Here is a 17,745-nt window from a genome sequence, read left to right on the forward strand (position 1 = left end):
ATTACACCTTGTTCAACTTTACTTAATATATAGATAGATTATGTCCATGTATTGTAGACGAAGTTGCTGTATGTGTGTTGAATTTTAACCCAATTTTATTATTTTCAAATTTTTATCTTTTAGGAAAGTAATATTTTTAAAACATTGTATTTAGAAAATATTACTAGGGATTTTGTATATCGGGAACAATTTAAGCGATGCAATCATTTTGTATTCCTCCGATGCTCAAAAATAGTCACCAGAGAGTCTCCTTTACTTGTTAAATTATCTCTTTTCGTAAGGAGATGGTTTTACCACGTATATCTTGTGCATAATTTTATTCTCTCTTTCGCTTTACTATATTCATTGTTTGGTTGAATCACTCCCCAACAAAAGTATCGCTTTAGCTTAAAAAATTATCAAAGGAGTTGATTTTATTGAGCTAAAGATTGCGACTGGGCCACTATTAAATTTTGCATTAATATGTGCATGGGAATCACGTGTTTGACGTTAAATTAGTGAGGAATTCAGGTTGCAGTATCGGTTATAATTTGGAACACTTGCAATCTGTCAATTGATCCTTATAGTACGGTGCAATTGCATTTGGAATGGCGAACTTTGTTTATAAATAAAAATTTATCCCTACTTTTTTACCCCCACCCACCAAATAAAAGTATCCCAACTTTCAAGTATTAGAAGAAAAAGGTTTAAAGTTTCAAATTTTTGTCTAACTTCTCCTTTTATTTCAAATTTTTGTTAATGTATCTAATAGTAATAATAATAATAATAATAATATAGTCATTGTCGTTGTTGTTGTAATTATCAACCCGTCGAAAATCACAAACCATATCAAAACTTTGACATTTTTAGGAAAACTGCCAAATATTTTTCAAAGTAAAAAAAAAAAAAGGCTTCATAAATTATCCAGGGAGTCACAAAGTATAAGTAGATGGACTCATAATTAATTTATCTAATCTAAAAGTTTATCTAGTTAAGTGGTGAAATCTAATTTTCTTGTAGTTATATCCACGTGCATATTGTATTGTATAAAATATTATTACGGGTCACCCCGGTCCTCCTGAGGGAGCGAGGGGTTGGATTTTCCCATCCGCGGGAGCCACTCCTCGACCTTTTTTAATTAATGCAAGTATACATCATTTTTTTAACACCACTTAATATCCGAAAGTTCAACGAATCAAATTAATTTGGGTTCGAGCGAGATCAGCCTCATAAGGGATAAAGCTCTCTCTCCAATCACAAATACCAAATTATCTAAAATCAACGCAAATAAGTTAAAAAAATCTATATCACACACGGGACCAATAATTTTTTTTAATTTCAATTTTTTATTTATTAGTTAATGTAAGTATACAAACCATTTTTTTCAAGCAACACCACCTGATATTCGAAAATGTAACAAATCTAATTAATATAGGTTTGAATGGAGTCAATCCATTAAGAGATAAATCTTTATCTCCAATCCACAAGCATCAAATCACCTAAAACTAACACATGTACGTAAAAGGACCATTTCAATGTATCTCCAATTTAAGTAGTATATTTTTCTTTATGATCTTAGAAATGTCCTTTTGTCTATTAACACAAGTTTTAGCTAATCTGTTGATTGAGACTAATTCTTGCCTGGTTGACTCGGTTGTGATAACAAGATGCTTTTATTGAATATCAGACTCCTACTACAGGTAAAGTTCGTCCACTTAAAGTTATCAAGGTAGTAAAGACCTATTATATGTGGTCATGGTTTCTAATTAGATTATTTAAAATGCAAATTAAGATTAGCAGGGAAATTTAATAATTTTTATATCGATAAAATAGTAATTAGAATAAACCAAAAAATTGTAGAAAATAGTAATTTTTATTATTAGTGTCAGTTACACACTAGTATGAATCTGATAAACCAAAAGATTGTAGAAATTTTTTTTTCGACCCCTGACACCACGAGTGTGGCAGCCTAGTTTTTAATTAATATTCTGACATGGAGATATAGTGGTCAATGGTCTTGAAGATTCCCGGCCAATAGTGGCATTTGGAATAGTTTATGGAATTTGGCATTGCAAGGTAAATTACCTATCAAAAGCACGTAAAATGGCCCGTAAGAAGCACGTATGTTCCAATTTTTTCCGAGACTAAGACGTATTTTTATTTTTTAAATCTGATATAATGTTTCATATTTACTCTAATTCTAGCATATATTCAATTTCTGCCAATTTATTCATTTGAATGCTGGCGTGGCACTGTTATGTTAATAATTTTTTTAAAAAATATTCAATAAATAAAAATTAACAAAAGAATAAAAAGACCCAACAACCACCCTCGACCTTTGCTGTGGGTGGGTGCATTGTTGAGGGTAGTGGCCGTCGGCGAGATCACCACCCCTGAAATTTCGTCAAGATTGAGATCACAACTGAAGATCTCAATCTCGGAGGTGGAGGCTTTGCCAACGATTACCACCTCAAGCTGTCGAGGCCCCCATCCCCAACAAGCACCGAGGTGCTGTTTCCCTTTCTTTCTTTTTTTTTTTTTAAAAAATTCTTTCAGAATATTGTTTCACTGAATCTCTTTTAAAAGATTGACAATATAATATTGTACAATAGGATGTTTAGAACCTTTTAGTACATATCGTAATATTTTCAAAATATAATACGGGAGTTTGAACTTTTCCTACACTACAACATACAGTCTATTTCAAGTAAAAAATGGACTGAAAGCTGAAATGACATCCATACATTTACATGTCTAGTTTTATGGGACCCAAACAATTAAATAAAATAAAATTAAAGGAAAAAATTATACTGTGCAACATGATTTTTTTGATTCTTTTTTAACTCTATTTGCTTTGTTTTCACTATACGACATGAAAATTTCGAATCTTTCATCACATAACACATTGTCAACTTTCTGTAAAATAAAATGAAAAAAAAATAAAAAAACACCTGAGTTTATGTTCAAAGAAGGGGTGAGGGTGTGCCTGCCAGCCACCTACTCTCGATGGAGGTTGCCGATGAGCTCAAACCATGAAAATTTTTTGGTGTGCCTTTCTAAATTTAGGAAACTTTGATCAATTATTCAGCATTGTCGATTTTCATGAATTGCAAATTACTACATGCTTTGTATTTATGTCCTAGTAGATAAAGTGGATGTTGATTTCAAATTTTTTTGTATGAGCTTAATCTAGCAAAAAATGACCTTGATAACGAACTTTTATATATTATATTTCATTATGAGATATCCTGATTGGGATCTCTCAAATTCGAAGTAGTGGCTGGCGGGGATGCCTCGATTCAAAATTTTAATGTTGTGCGGTGGCAACGAATAAAATTATACCACCTCATGAAAAAGGTCAAAAATCGCTTTATATGTTGTAATTCTTTCTTTTATTATTTATTTATTTAATTATTTGGATCCTACTAGAATTACATTGGCACACTGTTCGGATGCCACACCAGCTTTCCTTAAGTTTTTTGATGGAAAAAAGATTGTATGCTGTGGCGTATAAAAAATTCAAAAGCTCACGTTGTATTATGAAAATATTACAATATGCGCTATATTATATTGTTAAAAAATTCAAAATATCGTATTACCATCTTATTTTTTCATTAAAATCAATGATGTGACAATGCCATTTTAGCATCACACCAAAAGAATTGACAAAGTTTGGTTGCGTGCTAAAATTTGGAACATATATAAAATATGATGATTTTATAGAAAATTTAAAAGTTTGTGCTTGATTTGGAAAAAAAAATTGAAAAATATATACTTTTACCATTCATTTACTTAAGGAAAAAAAGGGGGTCATTTATCTAAATTTGCAAGAGAAAAAAAAAAGGTTCATATAAAGGCCAAAAAATATAACACGTAGGATCCAACCAAGTCTGTTCTCCACTTATTAGAAAAGGCCATGGTCCTATCCTCATTGGGATTTCAAATAAGATGCAGCCAACTTAAAGACAGTGATTTAATTTAATTTGTTCTAAAATAGAGTTATCATGCCAAGGACAGGTTGAAGATTATTCCCGCGTTACGTAAGAGAACGACAACATGCTTAATATCTTATTAACATCCGTCGCAAAAGGGACGATAACACCGTCAGTGTTGGTTCCATGTACCCCTCATACTTCATATGATATATATATATTTTTTTCCCTATATGTAAGATGACTAATCTCCGCTACAATGTCGAAATTATCCTACCATGAAGTGCTTTCAACAAATATTCAATGTCTGGAATGCATGTAAAATTTATTTACAATTATAGTAGTTTTAGAACCGCGTTACACATAGATTATTTGAATGAAAAATTTTCAATGCTAATGTGATGTGTTTATTTTGTTTATTTTTTCCTTTTATACTTATATATAGATGAATACTTAATAGGTCACGACCAATTTAGTTCAAACAGAATCGATCCACCAAGATATAAAACTCTCAGAAATTCCAATCATAGATATTTTCAAATCATAGGATTAAAATTCAAAATCTTTATAAAAGAATAAATGTTGAAGGGCTTGCAAAGATCCATTAATTATATACATGTATTATTAAATATTAACAAAATAAAAACAAAGACCAATTGCCCTCTCCCGCACTCTCCCATCTTTGGGGAGACGCGTCGCATTTCTTCCTTACCACCTCCACCTCTCTCTCTTCCCCTCTCCACTTCACTACAAAACCATCCAGTTGGAAAGAACAAAAACCGAACCCAAAAAATTACAACAAAACAAAAATTCACAGTCAATCAGAACATCATATAATAATTTCTCCAAAAATTCAGAACCTTTTCTCAATTCAATTCCATCATCATCATCATCATCATCATCATCATGATCTCCACCACTTCTATAAATACTTCCCCTTCCGCTTCCTTCCTCCTCCCGTCCTCTCCTGTCCTCTCACTGTCCCATCCATCATCAAAGATTCAATCTTTCGCAGAGCGGAAGCCGTTTGAGATCGAAATGGATCGACCCCAGTTCGTAATCGAGGCCGCCGAGGCCAAATCCATGGCCAAGAGATCGGGCCTGTCCTCCGTTATCGACCTCCTCCCTACCCTTCTCCGGCCAGCCCAGTCCCTCGCCCGCCCGCCCATCTCCAACTTCCCCGTCGTCGCCGTCGGCCTCGGCCCCACCGGCCGGATCTTCCTCGGCGTCAACATCGAGTTCCCCGGCCTCCCACTCCACCACTCCATCCACGCCGAGCAGTTCCTCCTCACCAACCTCTCCCTCCACTCCGAGCCGTCCCTCCGCTTCCTGGTTGTCTCCGCCGCCCCCTGCGGCCACTGCCGGCAGTTCTTGCAGGAGCTCCGCTCCGCCTCCGACGTCCGCATCCTCGTCCCCCGAGACGAGCCCAATGCCCCTGTTGGCAGCAACGCCTCCTCCTCCTCCTCGTCCTTCGTCCCGCTCTCCCAGCTTCTCCCCGACCGGTTCGACCCCGCCGACCTGCTGCCCGAGGGGGTCCCGCTCCTACTCGAGCCCATCGACAGCGGTCTCTCTCTCGCCAGGGACTCCCTCCCCAATGGGTTCCACACCGACGAGAAGGATCTGGCTGCAACGGCCCTATTGGCGGCGAACAAATCCCACGCGCCGTACAGCGGCTGCCCCTCGGGGGTGGCCCTGCTGGACTCTGCAGGGAAGGTATATAAAGGGTCCTATGCAGAGTCGGCGGCCTTCAACCCGAGCTTCGGCCCAGTGCAGGCAGCGCTGGTGGCATTCATAGCAGGCGGCGGAGGCGGGTACGAGAACATCGTGGAGGCGGTGCTAGTGGAGAAGGAGGGGGCCGCCGTGACGCAGGAGCACACGGCGAGGCTGCTGCTCGGGGTGGTGTCCCCCGGGTGCGAATTCAGAGTGGTCCACTGTGTGTGCGGTTGTAAAAAGGTCTCTTCCTCCATGTGAACCCAACCGCTCGAATATCATCTCATGAACAGATTGGAAATTGAGAAATGGAAAAAAATTCGATCCATCGAGTGTAATGTCCACTTTATGTGAAACTTCTTAACAAGAACATATGCTAAGTCCAAACATCGTATCTGTTCCGGAGTGAGCTGAAAAGATACTGACGTGGAATACCGTGTCTTCGATGTCTTATCCCGGATTTTCGATTATGCAGTGTTAACCTCGATGCCGGACTTCGGGTCATTCCGAGTGCAACTGTAGCTTTGATGGCTGAAACTTTAGAAACTCTGTAGAGTCATTGTGGTTGAATCATTGGCCCTTTTACTGCTAAGAAAGCATAGAGTTTGAATTGTTTCTGAGAATTCCTCCACCATTTGCTTTGCTTCAGATTTTTCCTTTCTTGCTGACTTAGTGTCCGCTTGGCCTAAGTACGCTTGCTTTTAGTGAATTTCAAATCCACTGGGAGCTCAATTTGCCGTTAAGCTACATGTTCGTTTTTATAACAACAAAAGCGCCTATGAAATGGATTGCTAGCTCATGCACTCTGCAGACAGCCAACTATACAGTACACAATGAGTAGTCGTTTTTATTTCTTTATTTCTGCTCTTTCTTTTTTCTGGTTGATGATCTCAAAAAATGGTATTGACAACCGGACTTGTCATCGAGTGGTCACCAACCATCGGATAGTTTGAGTCGTCAAACCATCCAAGCGCTGAGGCCCGATAAAATGATACGTTATGCGTCCCTTTCAGCTCGAGATAGAAGGGAAACAGTCCATCCATTAAATAGTTGCTGCTGCATATGGACATCCTAGAAGCAGCAAGATTCCCTTTCATCCTTCCATTCATTTAATATTTCGACCCTCTTTAAGCTTATCGCACATCGCTTGTCATCATCATCGGATGGAGTCGAATCGGTCCAAAGCATCGCTGCTTTTGCAAATTGATTGTGTGCTTTGAAGGTAAATGCGCTGTATCGGATTTCCAATGCCCTGAGACCTTTCTTTTCCTTCAGTTTCAGCTAACTTTTTGTGTAATTTTTGATTTGGATTGTTGCGCTGCGGCGAGACCCACCATCCACTAACGAATTTTGGACGCATTCACCATATCATATCGGTCTCTTCAGTGCTTTCCAAGCGGGCTCTTTGCATCTGTTCTGTGGGTTGGAGGGGCCTGTAATCCAGGTCGAGCTCTTTCGTACTCGAAACTCATTTGAATAGCTGTCGGCTTTCGTCGTCTTTCATGCTTGAGTCCATTTCGATGAAATAGGAACTCATAAGAGTTCGAATGTCGCTCGAGATAAGTCAATAGCATGCTACAAGTCATTAAGCAACTGTTGGATGAAACTGATTCAGTTACTTCCGTTCTAAGGTACAAGTAGCTCGACTCGCTTATACACATAGGACAATAACTCGGAGTTCAACCGTTGAGATGATAAATATACACTGTAGCTAGGGCGAGAATGAGAGATTACAAAGAATGGAATTCCATTGCTATTCCTGAAAATCAAACGAGTGACCAATCCAAATATACAGAATACGTTATAATCCAGCAACTTGATAGCCAGAAAGGCCTCAGGAGGATGCGGCAGCAGAAGATCCTGTTGCCTTGTCCATCAAGCCAGAGGCAGCGGGTTCGAGATTAAGGTCACCGACTCCTCTAGGCGGCCCGATGCTGCAACGCGCTGTGCTGTGTTGTTGAATCCCATCTTTTATTTTCTGAAACTGCAATTACATTTTGGAAAAACAGGTTCAAAGTATTAGCTAACTGTGTACATCACAAACACAGCTAAAAAAGATCGAGTGGGTTCTGCATCTCCCAAAGTCGGTAGATGGCAAAGTAAAGGGGAAAAAAGTAACTATAACCCTTCCCCTTTCGTGTGCCATCTTTCTGGCAAATTATCCTGTCTAGTCATGTGCCCGTGCATTGCGCCAATTGCTCATATGCTTGTTTTATTGTATTACGATTTCACCTGCCTTTTATTTTATTGAATATCAGGCTTTATCAGTCATTGCTTAATTGATTAATCAATTAATTCTAATTAACATATTGTGGGTTGTCATTTTAAACTTTCAATATAAGTTATTGGATGCGTTATTATTTTTACTTGTATATATTGTAAAAATATTTAATTTGTAACTGAGAGCAATTCTTCCCTAAGAATTATCAAATTAAATTAAATAATCAATTAATTATAATTAAGGAATAAAGTTTCGTCAAAAAATAATGGATAGATTATTATTATTAATTTTTTGTGTAGGAAAAGGATACTTAAAAATTACTTTAACCAAAGTCAGCAGCTGAAAGTCGGTCAAACTAGTCAGGTACAATATTATATATTAGATGCTATATAATATAAAATATTTAATTTTGTATTTGATTTAATTGAATAATTATAATTAAGTTTTATCCTAAATTGATGGATGAGTTATTATTTTAAATAGTAGCCATTCTTCCACAATAATCTAATTTCTATTACAAATTAAGGGATTATAGTGTTTTAAAATTTTATTATAAGTTAAATGGTATCTAATAGAGTATTTAATTTATCATTGATTCGGTTAAAATCTTCATTTTTTATACTTCGAATGTAAAACTGTGCATACTGAGCCTTCGAACATTAAAGTGCTAATAAACCAAACATATGATAATTCTGACCATTTAAACGAATAATATATGAACTAGTGCATGTTGATATGCAAATCAACATTTTCACCCATTAGTTCCAAAGCCGTAAGTCTTAACTAATCAATCAAGGAAGAGGTCTGTCTGTGTATAACAAACATGTTAACCCATTTTCAACTGGTTCAATCAAAACTTTGTCATCCATTTTAATATAATTTTCAACTACCATAGTTTGCAAAAGAATATGCCATCTTGCCACTATCAATTTTATGCTCACAGTTTTCTTGCTCGATAAAATTCTCAAAAGGGGGGCAACTTCCTACTCTTCCTACCCTTTTTAATGTAGACATGAACGAAAATACCAGCATTAGGTATGTGGGAACACCTCCCATTTGGCCCAGTAAAAGTTTACTACAATCTAATAATAGACAATGTCAAATACATGATAATGAAACAGAACGCTTAGCATTAGTGTGAACCCTGACCATAAAAGTACTACTCTAAAATGTTTATTATTATCATGTTTGCTACATAAGTGGCAGAGAAAGGAATTGCAATCAATTTTTTTCTAAACAAGCTTAATTTTACAGGGCGATCTCCTTCCAATAAGATCCTAACAGACCAACTCTTTATTATCATCATTCAAAGAATAACCAGAAAAAGCATTCATCAGGCTCACTGCAGGTAAAATTAATCAACAACTGACCTTAGCGAGGGAGCATGAAAAGGATTCAAGCTGTCCATCGGCCCCACGATAAAAGTGGAAGTAAGGAAGCACCTTTACATTCAGATTCTTGCACATCGGCTTATTTTCATCGAAATTGACTTTCAGGAACAGGATCTCAGGGTGTTCCTGAGCTGTCCTGCAGAGCTGATATATAATGACAAACATATCAGCACAAATTCCGTATTTTATGGTTTTAAGGGATTACAGCATTCATCTAATCTTTAAATTAACAGTTGGACAAATACTTCATATCCAAAGACTAAATATGTCTGATCTGATTCTGATGATAAGACCATGCACCAGCTTATGTGGACAAAGAGGATAAAAGGAGATCCCTATTGGACTAAGCATCTCACCATCTTGTTCAAAGAAAACTCAAATTGGACACCATCTGTTGCACTAGATCCTGAACCTACTTTTCTGATGGAAATTTGTATGCATCCCTAAACATGGTACCGCATTCCTAGACCAGTGTCAACGTGGGAGACATGTCAAAAAGGCCTTGAATGTTGCTAACTCTCTTCTGTGTAGACCAGGAACTCCCGCTGTCTTTTGAATAGGTATCTAGACATGGTCTGACATGAAACAAATATATATGCATTGTGATATAAAATGACAATTCACATGAATTCCTCTAACTTCTGAAACACTTGAAAGTCTGACTGTAGGGCAGAAAGTCAATTTACTGGTGACGAGTCCGCTACTCATAAAAAAACAGAGTTTATCATCTCAAGCTCGATCAGACAGGCAACTAAATTATTTCTGATTGATATACTTATAGTTTCAGTAAATCGTTGCCCCCTGTAGCATCACCATATGTTAAGACAACAAAATTCAGCACTTAGTATCCGAGAGGAATGCTCCCAACAAAGGACGATGAAGAAGTAAGGCTTACCTTAGGAAATAGTGCCCTGCAAGAAGCACACCAAGTCCCATAAAACTCCACAATTACTAATCTATCGCCAGCTTGACCTAGAGCACTCAAGAACTCCTGTGTAGAGTGGATATCGATCATATTGGGCCCGCAATTCTTCTCCCACCATTTTGGCTGGTCGGCTTCAGCAACAGCAGCTTGTGCCTGCAGCAAGCAAATTAACAGAGAGGTGCATCGGGTGGAAAGATAATGTTATTAGGATAATCTTCAATCAGAATATACTTTAACCAAATTCAACTTAATTAGAAAATTATCCTCATTATTAGCAACAGAGCAAATTTGTAAAATAATTTTATCAGGAAAAAAAAAATAGAACTACTTAACTTACTAGGCGAGTAAGTTGTGCATTGCATTTGCTAAGAGGGCTAGGCGCGCAATTAAAATATAAGTCGTTTAGCCCATATGAGCTTTGTAAATGCTTGATACAGCAGTACCGGACTTCAATATGGTCCACATTGGTGATAATGACAAGAAAACAATGGAAAACTAGGTTCCATAAATTAGTAGAAATACCGAACCAATCCCTCTCCTCAAGAACCTCAATGTCCTTATTATCGAAAAAGAATCCCAATGTCCTCATTACATGATGGGTTTACATATACAAGCGCCGACCCTACTGTTTGACCAAGGCTCATCTTTACTGGCAGTGGCATCCCAAGATTTTCGAGTTACACTATTTCATGAGGTCCAATTCCGACAATAACAATCAAATAGTGCGAAAGGGTAACAAATCAACAAATCCTAAACAGCGATAAACTTCAACCGGGCAAAACCAAAGTAACAATCACGACTCAACTTGTCAGCCCAACCCCTCACATGAATTAAAAAGTTCACTCCCCAAATTTTTGACAAATTCAATCTCAAAATAGAAAATCCAATTGCGAAAACTTATCCAAAACATGTCGGCAGACAGTAAACGGATAAGGGTCTCCCAAACTCCACCCACATATGAAACCGAAATTGGAATCCATCAAGTCGACCAAAGCTTCAATTTTTTTTTTCCACGAAGTAAACAAAAGGGGGCAGCGGCAAAAACATACCTTGAGAGCGGCCAATCTCTTCCTGGGTCTGAAAGCAAGACCGGCAACGCCCGCGACCGACAAACAAGAAGAAGAGGAGGAGGAAGAATTAGAGAGAGAGCTGATGGAGGAGGCCAAGAAAGGTGCGGCGGGCAGTGACTGAGACGAGCAGCGAAGTGCGTGGAAGGCTAGAGGCAGCCGAATAATCGCATCAGCCATCTAAAGCCCCAACAGCCACAATCAAGAAAGGAGGAATCCGAAAGGCACGAAATTGGGAGGCAAATTGCGGGCGAATCGAATCGATGGAAATGGAATCCGTTTCAGTTGGGATTGGGATTGGTGCTCCAGAAACTATCACAGGGCAAAGGGTCAAAAGGGAAAGAAGCCAAATGCTATGGGTATCGCAGAAAAGCTAGAGAGAGAGAGAGAGAGAGAGAGAGATTTTTACGGTTTCTGTGAGGTGAAAGGAGGAGAGATTCGTCTGATGTTTGGTTCCGTGTTTCGTTATTTATATATATATATATATATATATTTTTGGATAATGGCTTGAGATATTTTTTTATCATTGCAATTCTGCCCCCATAGTTTTAATATTTACAATCTGCACCTTCAAAGAGTGAATCCGCTTCAATGTAGGCCGAAATACCCACTCTACGGATCAACTAACAAAAGAGCAGATGGAGGAGAATGAGAAATCAATTGATGGAAATCATTCTATCAACGTAGAGAAAAAAAACGACTATGATGGAATGCACGTTCTTACTTATAAAAGGAAGATACTAAATAAGAAAATAGAGTGGAAGGATGATATATCAATTATTGTCCATTTCGATATGCCATGTGAATAACCTTAATTCCTTTCAAATTTGTGCAATTGAACATGAGAAACGAGGAAGCTTTTTTTGGCAATTAAAAAGAGAAGAAAAAAAAACAGCGACATGAGAAATTTGAACTTTCAGGGCCATTTTGAAATGGAATAAAAAGGCATGAGGTAATTTGGAATTACATGTATAAACTGGTCCTAGGTTGTAAAGGTCGCCAACTAGTTGCATGTAATGGTACGGTCGTTTCTCTATGCATTGAGAGAGGATAAATTAATTTAATGAGATTCTTTTTTTTTTTCCCCAGTACGAAGAAAAAATAAAAATAATATCCCGTCCTGTGAACCTGTTGCTGGCAATATCATGAACTTTCCCTTGACTACTTGCTGTTTTTGGCAATATAAACAATAATAAATAATATAAAATAGAAATTCAACTCTTTTTTCTTTTTCTTTTTTTAGAATTATCCATAAAAAGGGGCGTGGGAAAATTATTCCCCCAATATTTGGGATGTTAATTTCAGTATTACAGAAAAGTCAAGGGCTTCTTTTCCAATATAAAACAGAGGAGGGGGCGAAAAAAATAGAAGAAAAGGTATTGTCTCTTTGGAAATTTTCAATGTTATTGTACCTACGGTTGGAGTATACTTTTTACGCTCTCCTGGTCTGATTCTGAAATTTGTTAATCACATCAGTTCTCCTTTTGGTACCATGGATGAATGTTCGATGAATTCCATATTCCATCTTCTCCTCGGCAAAGTTTAACCATTAGTTTCTTGAGAGGCATAAAATTTTGAATCGTCTCGAATGATTTTCAAGAAAATATTAATATTGGAACCAATTTTTACCGGAGTTGGTTGAGAATATGAAGCCTGCATCATGACAACTGAAAGGTCAGAGTTGGGCTGTCAAATGCATCTTTTCATTGCGATGATTGATCAGCTAAAGAACCTCCAAAATTTCTGGCATTCTCAATACTCTTTTCCAGGAAAATGAACACAAGAGTTCCTTTTCATTCCTCGGTTTATCTTCACCACAAAAAAATTAAATAAAATTAAAATTAGAATTCTAGGAGCCCCATGAAAAAAAGAAAAATCAAATTCCGCGTTTGAAGACGCGAGTTTGCGCGTCACAGAAGAGCAGGCAGCCGAGGACCAAAGATTTTCGGAGTATCAAAAACAAACTTGAATAGTGACAACGATTACATTAGCGCACGAGGTTTGTGTTTATACAATCGTTGAAACCGACCTTCTTTGTCCTGCTCTTACCAGCTCTCAACTTGATCAGTCGTGTTCATATCGTACGCTTATGGCATGGTTTTTTTATATCACAGCTTGAATTCTCAGCATCCATGTACAGGTGTGAACACCAGCATCGCATGGAAAACTCGTGTAGCGGTTAGCCCTACCCTTTCCAAGAGTTATTTTAGATACAGCGTGAGCTCTGATAGTTAGACGCTGAATTATTCATTTGTTGGTAAGTATAACAAAGAAAAACCTCTGATCCGAAGACACGAATTCCTGATAATTTCTCGATTTGAGCATATTCGAGTAACGATATTGAGGGGAAAAAGAGAAGCTTCTAATTTGATGATCTGCAGCTGCAGAAGCAGGACATGCTATAGAAATCAATGCAGGGCTCACTGATTCTACGAAAGCATATGGACTCTGGAAAAGTTGCAGACCCGTTATTAGCGGCACCCTTTATCTTTAGAATCGACGTGACCAAGTTGTATATCTGAACATTCTCAAAGGATGGCACCTTCCTTCCACGAGCAAACTTTGGACCATGCCCGATAAAGATGGTCCGCATGGAGAAAAAAGCATTGTCGTACCCATGATGCCCTCCGCATCCCTTATAGCTGTCCTTTCTTGCCTGTTTCACCGTGAATCCTTCATCAATCAAACCTATTATAGGCGGGATCCGTTCACTTGCCGAATAGTGAAGCCTGATGGGGAGATCCTCCATAAGGTAAACCCTCAAGTTCTTTCTGTTCTCGACCTGATCCGACATTAGTCCTTCATTGATCTTTCTGACAATATCAGACAGCTCCAATCCGGTAGGCGGGCGGATGACAAGCACAGAACCGTAGGATTGGACCCAGCTAGATCAGATTTTGATCCATGGACTCAAGTCGTCAAGGATGATCATCTAAGCATCACATGTTCCCCCCCAAACAATCCCGTGATCACCAACCAAAATTATATGAACTCCCTCAAAAATCCCTCGTCCCTCCAAACCACCGATCAACCTTCCAATCATCTGATCAATCCTAGAGACCGCTTCGGTGACCCTTGGATTGTCAGGTCCAAATTGGTGGCCCTGATGGTAGGGCTCCTCGAAGTAGAGGCTCATGAAAGCCGGCAATTCATCATCAGGTAAATCGAAGTATTTTAAAATAGCATCTACTCTGACCTCAAAAGGGACAGAGCTATTGTAATTCCGACAGTAATGGTCGGGACAAGTCCAGGGGCCTTCGTGAACCTCAGACCCAGGCCCAAAGTACGTGGCGACCCTCAGCCCATGCATGGTGTGTTGGGCCCGGGAGTACACCCACAGATTTATCAAGTAATAACTTGGCAAATAATAATCTCCCTTATAATAGGGGAAATAGAATCGGGACGGAAATAATAAATGAAGGATAATGAAGGATATCGGGATTTAATGTGGAAAACCCTCAGAGTACAGAGGGAAAAACTACAGGGGGCTCACGGACAAAGATTCCACTATGTAATCAATTTGTTATACAGACAACGGTCTTTCTATAAACCGACAGTAATTAGACCAAATACAACCTTCTCAAGAACCTACCACTCTCTCTATTTGGAGACCTGGTATATCAATTTTCTGTGATTAATATACCGAGAAATATTCCCAATTACTGTATTATCTTGCCCCCGTACTCCCTCTGTGGAGTACTACTCTCTCACACCAATTCATTTCCCTCTCTCACGCACACCCTGTAACTCTTGTTCTCTCAATCTCAATCGGAGAACTCTGCCTTGGTGTGTATGTTTCCATGGTAAAGGGGGTATAGGCCCGTGACAATGGAGTAGTGATTTGGGAGTGTAAGGGTTGGGAATACCGGGATTAGGCCAGTCTCAGCCTCAGTGCCGTTCGCAAGAAGACGGCAATGTTGGGCAAGTGGGTCTTGAACTGGTACCTGGGGAAGAAAATAGACGCATCAAATCGTGCATCAATATCAGATATCGAACGTCAAGAGTGATATCAGTCCATCGAATTGACTTTCTAATCAATTATCTGATGATCACGAAGAGCAAGGAGACTCAAATGTGTTCCTGAATATCGATGACTGACCCTTCAACCATCTCAGTTCAACTGATTTCCGCTACATCGGATAGTCCATTATTTCCACTAATCCCTCATTACAGACAGAACCATCAGTTTTCTACTAATCAATATTAGACCAATTAATCTAAATGTGCACATGGAATTCATTAAACTGCAGACTACGGGCAACCGGATTACATGAGCCGAGTATGAGAATAAGGCAGAGCTAGCAACAAGAAAGAGTACTGGTTGATATTTTCTCGAGATTCTAACAGTTCCTGAATCGGAAACCATCCGAAGAGATTAAGAGGACCACTAGTTTCGGCAGTTTTCCAGCAGAGGCGAGACCAATGACTATGAGGATACCGAGAACGAAAGAATAACTCGTCACCATATTTTTCGGCTTGGCAGTGGCAGCAGTGCCCGTTGAGGGAAGGTGGGAGATTTTCATTTGGATCTGCTGCTCCAAAAATGGAAGGGAGGATATTGGGATGGGAAGGAGACTCCGTAGGAGGCGAAGTTATTGGATCATCCTACCTCGTCACGCGGTATGAAAAAGTATCAATCAAAATGCATGAAACTAGAGACTTGATACTAATCACTTGGATAATTAATATAATTATTCTTCATTAAAGAATTCTTATTGGTTGTTGTTTACCATGTCATTTGATATAGGATCATCTAAAATTTTCTCCAATAGGAGGGAAACAGAGAATGCGATGTCTGAAGGAGAAGAAGCTCTCAATTATGGAACTCGAGTGATCAATTGGACAAGGAGGTCAATTTGGAAAAAAAATGTCATCCTAACTTTGTGATACTGTGGCAAAAAATTATCTAATAAAATGATTTCAATTAAGAATATTTACGGTAATTATTCGAGTTAGATTAACATTCATTCTCTTACTTATTGTAATATGATTAGTTCTTTCTCACACTAAGTGTTGAGCAAGATCGCCCAAGAATTTCTCATAAATTTCATGAGAAAGCAAATAGCGTGGAGAGAGCTCGAGTGTCTACATAAGTAAATGTAAAATTTACCGATTACAGTGCACTTGTGCTAAGAACAATTCAGTTTGTGTCTCAGGAGTTTAATACAAATTTTTAATTATTGATTCGTTGATTTTCTAGTTACGGGGTTTACTATAAAGTATTACTAAAAAATTATTGGTCCTCAAGTTATCAATAATCTATATATATATATATATATATTATAAACTTAACTACAACCTAATAAATGGGATCGAATTGGTAAATTTATACATATAAATAGGGCTTTAATGGTAATTCCGTACTTAAATATACAATTAATTCATATAAATATCATTTTATAGGTTATATCAATATATCTATATATATATATGGGAAAAAGATATCGGTTGTTCTAAAAGTTTGCCATTTTTTAAATTTGAATCCTATAACTTTGACTTTATAAAAAATAATTCTAAAATATTTAGAAAAGTGATACTTTTTGGTCCATTCTATAATGGACCATCACAGAGTCGTCGACCCACACTAATTGCCTTCAAATTCGTAACTTTTGGCCCCCTTTTGGCTTACGTGGCCACTTAAACTCAAGTCCTATTAATCCGACCCCATTCCAGCCAACTCATTTCCTTATGATATATCCCATTACCCGACCCGACAACATCATCAGTAATGTGACATTTCTAAGAATAAGGGAAAAAATTAAAAGAAAAGGAACATCCTGTCTGGGCTGGGTCATTGCTGGGAGTTTAACACTGAAAGCCGGCCACCCTCCTCCCGGCGAGATCGTTGGGCTCTAATATAGCAGTAATATATGAATTAATTATAATTCTTTGAGATATTTGAATATAATCATGTTATATGCTTATAAAAAAAGAAATAAAATTTAACTAAAAGCAATTGAAGTTTTAATTTGGCAAGTATAATTATATTTGTAGATAAAGTCCCGTGCATGCACAACTAAAAAATATAGTAAAATATATAAACAGAATTTACGAAGAAAATGACTAAATTAATTCAGGGAGGGAGAGAAATGGGCAAAGTGGGGGGTGGGGGAGGAGAGATAATTGAGAAAGAGAGAAAAGTAGGGTGTTTGGAGATAATTGCGGAAGTTAAAAGATGAGCGGGTAGTTATAGGAGGATGAATTGATAAAGTTGTCCTCCAGCATTGTCTAATTGGCTTTGTTTGGTTTTCAACACGTTACTTCATTTAGTTCCATTTGTCTTTAATTCAACAACACAATTTTTTATTATTATTTTTCTTCAATTTTTTTATCTACCATTAATTCAATTTTTAATATTAAATTCTCTCAACTATTCATTACTTTTTCCACAATTCAACAATACAATCATTACTTTCTCTCAACTATTCATTAGATTTTTCCATAATTCAACAACCCAATCATTATATTTTTATTTTCTCCCTCCACCTTATATTACAACCCAAATAAATATATATATATA

The 17,745-nt window shown here is 37.8% G+C and overlaps 2 protein-coding genes and 1 pseudogene across 2 annotated transcripts; 1 reads left to right on the forward strand and 2 right to left on the reverse strand.

Moving 5' to 3' along the window:
* The first annotated feature begins 4,781 nt into the window (after positions 1-4,781).
* LOC116195741 (cytidine deaminase 1-like) lies at positions 4,782-6,296 on the forward strand. Its single transcript, XM_031525067.1, has one exon. The coding sequence runs from the start codon at positions 4,818-4,820 to the stop codon at positions 5,880-5,882; it is 1,065 nt and encodes a 354-aa protein (XP_031380927.1). The 5' UTR covers positions 4,782-4,817; the 3' UTR covers positions 5,883-6,296.
* An 898-nt stretch (positions 6,297-7,194) lies between these two features.
* Positions 7,195-11,677, reverse strand: LOC116195742 (thioredoxin-like 2, chloroplastic). The gene is made up of 4 exons (XM_031525068.1): positions 11,208-11,677; positions 10,129-10,311; positions 9,213-9,377; positions 7,195-7,605 (listed from the first exon to the last, which is right to left on the reverse strand). Exons 1-4 carry the CDS (start codon positions 11,403-11,405, stop codon positions 7,456-7,458), a joined length of 696 nt encoding a protein of 231 aa, XP_031380928.1. The 5' UTR covers positions 11,406-11,677; the 3' UTR covers positions 7,195-7,455.
* Positions 11,678-13,373: 1,696 nt separating this feature from the next.
* On the reverse strand, positions 13,374-14,650 carry LOC116197154 (annotated as a pseudogene).
* Positions 14,651-17,745: the final 3,095 nt, after the last annotated feature.

This window comes from Punica granatum, chromosome 2 (genome assembly GCF_007655135.1).
Source record: "Punica granatum isolate Tunisia-2019 chromosome 2, ASM765513v2, whole genome shotgun sequence".
In the NCBI taxonomy this organism is placed as follows: domain Eukaryota; kingdom Viridiplantae; phylum Streptophyta; class Magnoliopsida; order Myrtales; family Lythraceae; genus Punica; species Punica granatum.